The 10,563-nt window shown below is 45.8% G+C and overlaps 1 protein-coding gene across 5 annotated transcripts; it reads right to left on the reverse strand.

Annotated features, from left to right (window-relative positions):
• Window positions 1–1,433: 1,433 nt before the first annotated feature.
• On the reverse strand, window positions 1,434–4,521 carry LOC139544880 (putative nuclease HARBI1). Of its 5 annotated transcripts, XM_071352038.1 has the most exons (8): window positions 4,412–4,521; window positions 4,148–4,324; window positions 3,996–4,057; window positions 3,456–3,913; window positions 3,341–3,376; window positions 2,688–3,242; window positions 2,295–2,406; window positions 1,434–2,200 (listed from the first exon to the last, which is right to left on the reverse strand). In XM_071352038.1, the coding sequence occupies exons 6-8, from the start codon at window positions 2,754–2,756 to the stop codon at window positions 1,830–1,832; spliced, it is 552 nt and encodes a 183-aa protein (XP_071208139.1). In that variant the 5' UTR covers window positions 2,757–3,242; window positions 3,341–3,376; window positions 3,456–3,913; window positions 3,996–4,057; window positions 4,148–4,324; window positions 4,412–4,521; the 3' UTR covers window positions 1,434–1,829. The 5 variants fall into 5 exon arrangements, with proteins under 5 accessions (XP_071208139.1, XP_071208140.1, XP_071208138.1 ...); XM_071352039.1 differs by having other exon boundaries at window positions 2,688–3,739; window positions 3,827–3,913; XM_071352037.1 differs by having other exon boundaries at window positions 2,688–3,376.
• Window positions 4,522–10,563: the final 6,042 nt, after the last annotated feature.

Consider the following 10,563-nt stretch of genomic DNA (forward strand, 5'->3'; position numbering starts at 1 on the left):
CATTAGTGTCCATAATAGACACAAATTCCCTCTCCTAGCACAATGTCTACAAACCCATCTATCCCTGGAAGGAAAAGTAGAGAGAAGCGTGGTTCCTCCATTCACTTCCGCCACCAGTCCCCTTCCACTTTCCTCCTGTTCGGCAGCTCTAGTCAGGGCCGGGTCAAGGGAGGACCAGGGACCTGTTCACCTCCATCCATCCAGTATAATGGCTCATTGAAATCTGCTTTCCACCCACAGAGACTACACTATGAAACAAATATAAATGACATAAAGAATGACAGTAAAAAGCTTTGGAGCACTTTAAATAAATAAAAATTGGGGGAAAAAAGGAAAATTCAGCTCCTTCAGCTCCTTCATTCATTGAATCAGATGGCTCATTGAATCAGATGGCTCATTGAATCAGATGGCTCATTGAATCAGATGGCTCATTGAATCAGATGGCTCATTGAATCAGATGGCTCATTCATCACAAAGCCCACTGATATTGCCAACTACTTAAATATTTTTTTCATTGGAAAGACTAACAAACTTAGGGATGACATGCCTGCAACAAACGCTGACACTACACATCCAATTATATCTGACCAAATTATGAAAGACAAGCATTGTAATTTAGAATTCCGTAAAGTGAGTGTGGAAGAGGTCAAAACATTGTTGTTGTGTATCAACAATGACAAGCCACAGGGTCTGACAACCTGGGGCCTGTTGCACAAAACTAGGATAAGGGATTAAGCCAGGATATCTTGGTGATCCTGGCTCAATTGATCCGTAATCCGGTTGCACTAAAGATGGATAGGGGGCAGGAGGATATGTTATGGTATAAATTACCATGGAGATTTATTCTGTGGAGCTAGCCTGCTCCAGACCAGGCTAAATTCCAGGATCTATTTAATCTCATCCCTAATGTCAGTCAGCAGTCACCACAAATGGAAACCAATAGTTATTTCACTGCTCACTATACATTGTTATCACATATAACTAGACCCACTGTTATTATTTAAACGTTTGTGATCATTAATTTCAATGATTTTGGATAAAAAATGATTTTTAGATGATGTTGCTATCATTAGATAATTTACAGTTTCCCATAGACTATAAGGCTATATATAAAATGATAGAATATTAGGGCCACAGAGGGGAAAAAAACACAAGTCATAATATTGTAACCAGTTGTTTTAAAGGAGGACAGTTGTTAAAATGACAGATGTGGGGCATTTCGTGAAATTGTACTTCAGTATGGTTTCATAAACAAAGACATGCTGATGTGCCAGAATATTAAGTATCACATTGTCATAAGTATCAAAACTGTAAAAACAATATGTAGCTTTTCTGCAGAAAGAACCAGCCTCATAAATTTATGACTTTATCCTTTTTCTTCAGTGTGGCCCTAGTACTCTGTCATATAAACAAATACACATTCCATATGAATATAAAAACACAATGTGTAACATTATGTTCCTTTATTGAATAAGGACAAAACAAAGCAGGTAAACCATCAGCTCCTTTCGAAACTGAAGTCACAGTGACTCTACAAGATGGAAAGCACAGAATCCAAGCATATTATACAAAATGATACATACACATTCAAAGGTCTGTATATAACACACCCTGCATGTCTGCACACTAAAATAAATGCAGGACAAATCCATACACATCAACTGAACAGACAAATGAATGGATGCAGTAGCCTCCCTGCAGCCTTGTATTACACACAGTATACCGCACAAACATCATAAGAGGCCAAATTCGTCAAAAAACGAACCCAAAAAAACCCAAATTCCTCTGCCACCGCAGGACATATTTAACCAAAATTGAAAGCACACATACTAACTAAAATAATTCAACACATATTGGTCCCTCAGCAGCCGACCACTGTCGTCATCAGGGAAGATTGCCGGATTGTCCCAGTCCATGGCTGGTGGCACTCTGGGGGCCCTCTCCTTCCTCAGGCAGGCCACATTGTGGAGGACAGCACAAGCCACAGTAATATCACATGCCCTAACAGGGCTGACCCTTAATTTGTGAAGGCAGTGAAAGCGTGCCTTCAGGAGGCCAAAGGTCATTTCAACTCTGGCCCTGGTCCTGGCATGGGCATGGTTGTAGGCCTGCTGTGCTTCCTGGGGGTCTGTGAAAGGTGTCAGGAGAAAAGGCTGGCAGCCATACCCCCTGTCTCCCAGCAACACACCAGAGAATTCACCTGTCAACACAAAATCTCATCATTACTACCTCATAAACACAGTGATATTCTTGACACAGCCATGATGGTTATAAATAGGGGTTGTGTGGCTTACCTTGTGATAGGCACTGATAGATTTCAGAGGCCCGAAAGATTCTGGAGTCATGGACTGAGCCAGGCCATTTTGCCACAACATTGCTGATCACACAGTCAGCATTGCAGACCATCTGAAATCATAAGATGAGGAATATTACACCAATCAATGCACATCACTGGCAATGCAGAGTGTTCGTCAATGGACAATATCAAAAAGTTATGTTCACCTGAACATTAATGCTGTGAAAGGATTTCCTATTCACAAAATCGGCCTCATGGGCACCTGAGGGGGCTTTTATCCTTATGTGTGTGCAGTCCACTGCACCAATGACATTGGGGAAACCTGTCACACAAAGTAATGAGTATCCTACTATGTGTTAACAGTTGTCCTGTAATTTGTAGATCCTCTTACCTGCAATCCTATAGAACTCCTCTTTGATGTCACAGAGTCTTCTGTGGCCAGGGAAGGAGATGAAGACATCTGCTAATGCTTTGATAGCCAGACACACACTCCTTATTGTGCGGCAAATTGTGGCCTTGTTCAGCTGTTCTGCATCCCCCACTGAGTACAGGAAGGCTCCACTAGCAAAAAAGCGCAAGGCCACACAAACCATTTGCTCCACACTCAGTGCATGGCTCCGTGCAGTGCGGTGCTTAATCCTGGGACCCAGTAGTCTGCATAGATACCTGATGCCATCTGCAGAAAACCTGTATCTTTCATATAGATGGTCATCAGGGAAGGCCAGTGGGTCCAACCGGTCCCTGAAGACCCTTTCTCGCCTGAAGGCTCTCCTCAGCACAAGTGCTTCTTCATCCACCACATCTCGCACGAATGGGCATGCCATTGTCAGAGCAGAAAGGAACACACAATTTTGGGCCTTCATATAGGCTAGTGGCCACACCTGGTGCTGGGGGGGTGGGCAAAAGAGTGCGATGCCTTATAACGATGACTTGGTTGTACTGATTGCTGGGAAAATAAAAAAAACCTTAGAAAGATGCCACCGTCCTGTGTGCTCACAATAAGAGCTCATATGTCATGGCTCACTTGACTTTACGAGAATATACCTAATTTTTATTTTGAGCTGTGTCATCTTCTTGGAGCTGGGGGAGGAAAGAAAAATAATGATTAATACATTTGTGTTACAGTTAGCATACAGTGTACATTGAAGGCATATCTCACCTCCCTCTCAAGTTTTTTTATTTCAAGGTCCAGTTTCCTAATTGTCCTCTTTTTTATTTCGGACTCCAGTGCAAGATTTTCCATCTTTTTCTTCTTGTACTGAATGTCTATGTCTGCCAGTTCTATTTGGCGCCGGAGGTGGTTGCCATACAACTTTCTGATAGCTTGTGAGCTCTGTGAACACAATACAATTAGCGCAGCTGGAATTTGGCAGGATGTGGTGTCCTTTTATTAATACGCACTATGTTGCCAGGCTGGTTTTCCCACTGTATAGCATCTGGGTCCTGTAAAAGAAATTAGATTTTTTGATTTTGATGAGGACTCCTCACCATTGTAGAGTAAATAGTACTTTCACAGTCTTAACATGATACCTCATGCCTTCTGGAATCCAGAGAGATGGTCTCCTCCTCATCATCGTCTCCATCATGTGCTGTTGCTGCTGCACTGGGGCCTTCACCCTATCACATTTAATCGGATTCATATTGAAGCTAGTAGACAAGACATGCCAGGCCTACAGTATGCCTTTGATGGAGTACTCACTGGATCAGCATCGTCTGGTGCTTGTGCTGGTGGCTCTAACAGGAACACAGTGCTGCCAGACACTGCAAGGCAATAGGTAAACCAAAGTCAGACAGTCCAAATTGATTCAATATGAATGTGGTTGTATCCCATGTAGAGATGGAAGGACATACCTTGAATGAAGCGGGTGGCATCTTGGGAGGAACCTATGCTCGTCTCTTTCCCCCCAGGGATCCCCTCTAAGACGGGCCTGCCTTTATTTAGCTCCAAGGCCATGTCCTCTGCTGGGGTAAGGTCAGCCTTTGGTGACCCACCACCCGTGCCTTGTCTGTGGGTATTCTTTTTCACTGCTAAAACAGTACAGACAATGTGTGAGCAGGCACCTTCTGGGTACAATATATGCTTGTGCTTTGTTAAATATTAGTCAGGGACCATACCATTCTGCAGAATGTTCTTGTATTTGATTTTGACCTGCTGCCATGTCCGTTTTGGCCCGTTCATGTTTAATCTACACACACACACACACACACACACACACACACACACACTTTAATGGAGTCACACTGCAAAAAATTACTTGGTATTTTTGTCTTGTTTTCAGTAAAAATATCAAAAAATGTATCATAGCTTTATACAGTGTGATGGAGTTACTTTACACAATTTCACTCATATCTGCAGTGCATTTCAATTAAAAATTTAACCGTTTCATAATTACAGTACAACTGCATTTTTGGAGATGTGAATTAAATATTTGAATTGTAATTGTGATGTTTCAGCGGAGCGGTGAGTGTGTAATTGTGCACTACTTACGCATTCAGGCGGTCTGCAATACTTTGCCACGCTTTTTCTCTTTGCTTTATCACTGTGGCGGTGTTGCCTTTCTTCTTAATTATATCTTTTACCTCCTCGTATGCCTCCATGAGGATTTGTGCTTCCGACGGGGAAAAGTACGCGGCTCTAGTTGCCATGGTAAATCAGTTAATCTGTGATCTGTGGCGGGGTCTATTTGAGTGAGCCGTGAGCGCGCACCTATCCAGGATTGGTTTCACCTGGCTTAATGAATCCGTGTCTGCTCATCCTGGCTTGGTCTTTGTGCAACCAATTAAGCCTGGACGCACATGTTTTGGCTTCATTGAGCTCAGCTGAGTCATTTATCCCGGATGTCTTAATTCTACTTTTGTGCAACAGGCCCCTGGATGGAAAATTACTGAGGATAATAGCGGACGATATTGCCACTCCTATTTGCCCCATCTTCATTTTAAGCCTACTAGAGAGTGTGTGCCCCCAGGCCTGGAGGGAAGCTGAAGTCATTCCGCTACCCAAGAATAGTAAAGCCCCCTTTACTGACTCAAATAGCCAACCAATCAGCCTGTAACCAACCCTCAGTAAACAATACAATGCTATTTCACAGTAAACAAATTGACAACAGACTTTCAGCAGGCTTATAGGGAAGGACATTCAACAAGCACAGCATTTACACAAATGACTGATGATTTGCTGAGAGAAATTGATGATAAAAAGATTGTGAGACTTCAGTGCGACATTTGACATTATCGATCATAGTCTGCTGCTGGAAAAACGTATGTGTTATGGCTTTACACCCCCTGCTATAATGTGGATAAAGAGTTACCTGTCCAACAGAACACAGCGGGTGTTCTTTAATGGAAGCCTCTCCAACATAATCCAGGTAGAATCAGGAATTCCCCAGGGCAGCTGTCTAGGCCCCTTACTTTTTAAAATCTTTACTAACGACATGCAACTGGCTTTGAGTAAATCCAGTTTGTCTATGTATGTGGATGACTCAACACTATACATGTCAGCTACTACAGCAACTGAAATCACAGCAACACTTTACAAAGAGCTGAAGTTAGTTTCAGAATGGGTGGCAAGGAATAAATTAATCCTAAATATTTTGAAAACTAAAAGCATTGTATTTGGGACAAATCATTCACTAAACCCTAAACCTCAACTAAATCTTGTAATGAATAATGTGGAAATTGAGCAAGTTGAGGGGCCTAAACTGCTTGGAGTAACCCTGGATTATAAACTGTCATGGTCAAAACATATTGATACAACAGTAGCTAAGATGGGGAGAAGTCTGTCTATAATAAAGCAATGCTCTGCCTTCTTAACAGCACTATCAACAAGGCAGGTCCTACAGGCCCTAGTTTCTACCTTCTTAACAGCACTATCAACAAGGCAGGTCCTACAGGCCCTAGTTTCTACCTTCTTAACAACACTATCAACAAGGCAGGTCCTACAGGCCCTAGTTTCTACCTTCTTAACAGCACTATCAACAAGGCAGGTCCTACAGGCCCTAGTTTCTACCTTCTTAACAGCACTATCAACAAGGCAGGTCTTACAGGCCCTAGTTTCTACCTTCTTAACAGCACTATCAACAAGGCAGGTCCTACAGGCCCTAGTTTTGTCCCACCTTGACTACTGTTCAGTCATGTGGTCAGGTGCCACAAAAAGTAATGTTACAATTGGCTCAGAACAGGGCAGCACAGCTGGCCCTTGGATGTACACAGAGAGCTAACATGAATAATATGCATGTCAGTCTCTCCTGACTCAAAGTGGAGGAGAGATTAACGTCATCACTACTTGTATTTATGAGAGTAATTGACCGAGTGGCGCAGCGGTCTAAGGCATTGCATCTCAGTGCTAGAGGCGTCACTACAGACCCTGGTTCGATTCCAGGCTGTATCACAACCGGCCATGATTGGGAGTCCCATAGGGTGGCACACAGTTGGCCCAGCATTGTCCGGGGTTAGGGTTTGGCCGGCGAAGCTCGGACACCAAGCATACCCCACAAGACATGCCACAAGAGGTCTCTTCACAGTCCCCAAGTCCAGAACAGACTATGGGAGGTGCACAGTACTACATAGAGCCATGACTACATGGAACTCTATTCCACATCAGGTAACTGATGCAAGCAGTAAAAGTAGATTTTAAAAAACAGATAAAAATACACCTTGTGGAACAACGGGGACTGTGAAGCAACACAAACACATGATAACATACGCACTATGTACACATGGATTTAGTACTGTAGATATGTGGTAGTGGTGGAGTAGGGGCCTGAGGGCACACAGTGTGTTGTGAAATCTGTGAATGTATTGTAATGTTTTCTAAATTGTATAAACTGCCTTCATTTAGCTGGACCCCAGGAAGAGTAGCTGCTACCTTGGGAGGAACTGATGGGGATCCATAATAAATACAAATACAAATAACCAGCACAGCACCAGGTCCAGCCAGCACAGCACCAGACTCAACCAGCACAGCACCAGACTCAACCAGCACAGCACCAGACTCAGCCAGCACAGCACCAGGTCCAACCAGCACAGCACCAGGCCCAACCAGCACAGCACCAGACTCAACCAGCACAGCACCAGGTCCAACCAGCACAGCACCAGACTCAGCCAGCACAGCACCAGGTCCAACCAGCACAGCACCAGGCCCAACCAGCACAGCACCAGGCCCAACCAGCACAGCACCAGACTCAACCAGCACAGCACCAGACTCAACCAGCACCAGACTCAACCAGCACCAGACTCAACCAGCACAGCACCAGACTCAACCAGCACAGCACCAGACTCAACCAGCACAGCACCAGGCTCAGCCAGCACAGCACCAGGATCAACCAGCACAGCACCAGGCCCAACCAGCACAGCACTAGGCCCAACCAGCACAGCACCAGGATCAACCAGCACAGCACCAGGCCCAACCAGCACAGCACCAGGCCCAACCAGCACAGCACTAGGCCCAACCAGCACAGCACCAGGCCCAACCAGCACAGCACCAGACTCAGCCAGCACAGCACTAGGCCCAACCAGCACAGCACCAGGATCAACCAGCACAGCACCAGACTCAACCAGCACAGCACCAGGCTCAGCCAGCACAGCACCAGGCCCAACCAGCACAGCACCAGGCCCAACCAGCACAGCACCAGGCCCAACCAGCACAGCACCAGGCTCAGCCAGCACAGCACCAGGCCCAGCCAGCACAGCACCAGGCCCAACCAGCACAGCACCAGGATCAACCAGCACAGCACCAGGCCCAACCAGCACAGCACCAGGCCCAACCAGCACAGCACCAGGCCCAACCAGCACAGCACCAGGCCCAACCAGCACAGCACCAGGCCCAACCAGCACAGCACCAGACTCAACCAGCACCAGACTCAACCAGCACAGCACCAGACTCAACCAGCACCAGACTCAACCAGCACAGCACCAGACTCAACCAGCACCAGACTCAACCAGCACAGCACCAGACTCAACCAGCACCAGACTCAACCAGCACCAGACTCAACCAGCACAGCACCAGGCCCAACCAGCACAGTACTAGGCCCAGCTACTGCTGCAGCTGAAAAATCCCCCCTCCCCCTCTTATTCCCGCTCCTTACTTCTAGTAAATTACCATAATAGAGAACAGGATCTCTCTCTCTCTACCCCCATGTTCAAATATACTACAATTTGGAAAGAGGAATGTCATTTATACTGGTCTTTTAGCCTGTGCCCCATAATAAAACTATTGGAGGAATTGCACAGTGGTGAAAGTGCAGAACATATTTGGAGGCTGGGAAGTAGCTCACTGTGAAGGATTGCTGCTGGGTCATGGAGGCCTCAAAGTAAACACAGGTGTTGAGGAGGCAAGTGACTGGGGTTACCCCCCCCCCCCCCCCCCACCCCCCCACCCCCACCACCCAGTAGCTAGAGAAACACTCAGTCACACTTGGAGGGGGGAGTAATACCTCGGACGAATTACACAGACAGAGACGAGCGTGTTTAAGTTTCCCTCCGTCGACAAATCTCTTATCGAGGATTAACAAGCCCTCTGTCATTAGGTAGGGCTGTGAGTATTAGGACTAATGACGGGGCCTCAACCTACACTCTTATTTAAAGGTGTTATCTAGAACCTAAAAGGGTTGTTTGGCTGTCCCCATAGGAGAACCCGTGGAGGAACCCTTTTTTGGTTCCAGATAAAAATCATTCTACAAAGGGTTCTACGTGGAACCCAAAAGGGTTCTGCCTTGGGATGGGCATTTCAAATGTTTTGACTGCATGGAAAAATATATTTTTTAAGAAAACGATGCCCGCACTGAGAAATAATATGTGTGAATGTATCTATATACCAATGGTGCGCAACAATGCCTAATTTATCATAACCAATACAGATAACAAATCCTACTTGTTAGATTGCCCCATATATATTTAATGTGTGGCCTATGTTTTTAGAGGCATTATAGGCATTTAGTTCTGTCTTGTGTTGGTCTGATGCAGAGCTCTACAGCCTCCAACATTCAGACAGGAAACGATCAGAGCTCTACAGCCTCCAACATTCAGACAGGAAACGATCAGAGCTCTACAGCCTCCAACATTCAGACAGGAAACGATCAGAGCTCTACAGCCTCCAACATTCAGTCAGGAAACGATCAGAGCTCTACAGCCTCCAACATTCAGTCAGGAAACGATCAGAGCTCTACAGCCTCCAACATTCAGACAGGAAACGGTCAGAGCTCTACAGCCTCCAACATTCAGTCAGGAAACGATCAGAGCTCTACAGCCTCCAACATTCAGTCAGGAAACGATCAGAGCTTTACAGCCTCCAACATTCAGTCAGGAAACGATCAGAGCTCTACAGCCTCCAACATTCAGACAGGAAACGATCAGAGCTCTACAGCCTCCAACATTCAGACAGAAAACGATCAGAGCTCTACAGCCTCCAACATTCAGACAGGAAACGGTCAGAGCTCTACAGCCTCCAACATTCAGACAGGAAACGATCAGAGCTCTACAGCCTCCAACATTCAGACAGGAAACGATCAGAGCTCTACAGCCTCCAACATTCAGTCAGGAAACGATCAGAGCTCTACAGCCTCCAACATTCAGTCAGGAAACGATCAGAGCTCTACAGCCTCCAACATTCAGTCAGGAAACGATCAGAGCTCTACAGCCTCCAACATTCAGTCAGGAAACGATCAGAGCTCTACAGCCTCCAACATTCAGTCAGGAAACGATCAGAGCTCTACAGCCTCCAACATTCAGTCAGAAAACGATCAGAGCTCTACAGCCTCCAACATTCAGTCAGGAAACGATCAGAGCTCTACAGCCTCCAACATTCAGACAGGAAACGATCAGAGCTCTACAGCCTCCAACATTCAGTCAGGAAACGATCAGAGCTCTACAGCCTCCAACATTCAGTCAGGAAACGATCACAGCTCTACAGCCTCCAACATTCAGTCAGGAAACGATCAGAGCTCTACAGCCTCCAACATTCAGTCAGGAAACGATCAGAGCTCTACAGCCTCCAACATTCAGTCAGGAAACGATCAGAGCTCTACAGCCTCCAACATTCAGACAGGAAACGATCAGAGCTCTACAGCCTCCAACATTCAGTCAGGAAACGATCAGAGCTCTACAGCCTCCAACATTCAGTCAGGAAACGATCAGAGCTCTACAGCCTCCAACATTCAGTCAGGAAACGATCAGAGCTTTACAGCCTCCAACATTCAGTCAGGAAACGATCAGAGCTCTACAGCCTCCAACATTCAGACAGGAAACGATCAGAGCTCTACAGCCTCCAACAT

This window comes from Salvelinus alpinus, chromosome 19 (assembly GCF_045679555.1).
Source record: "Salvelinus alpinus chromosome 19, SLU_Salpinus.1, whole genome shotgun sequence".
Taxonomy (NCBI): Eukaryota; Metazoa; Chordata; class Actinopteri; order Salmoniformes; family Salmonidae; genus Salvelinus; species Salvelinus alpinus.

Bases quoted from the DNA above. Each gene is read 5' to 3' on its own strand.
- LOC139544880 (XM_071352039.1), bottom strand. From the start codon at position 2,756: ATGTCTTCATCTCCTTCCCTGGCCACAGAAGACTCTGTGACATCAAAG. The intron at 2,407-2,687 runs GTAAGAGGATCT...TTATGATTTCAG, and splicing joins GGAGTTCTATAGGATTGCAG to ATGGTCTGCAATGCTGACTG. The intron at 2,201-2,294 runs GTAAGCCACACA...TTGTGTTGACAG, and splicing joins CTATCAGTGCCTATCACAAG to GTGAATTCTCTGGTGTGTTG.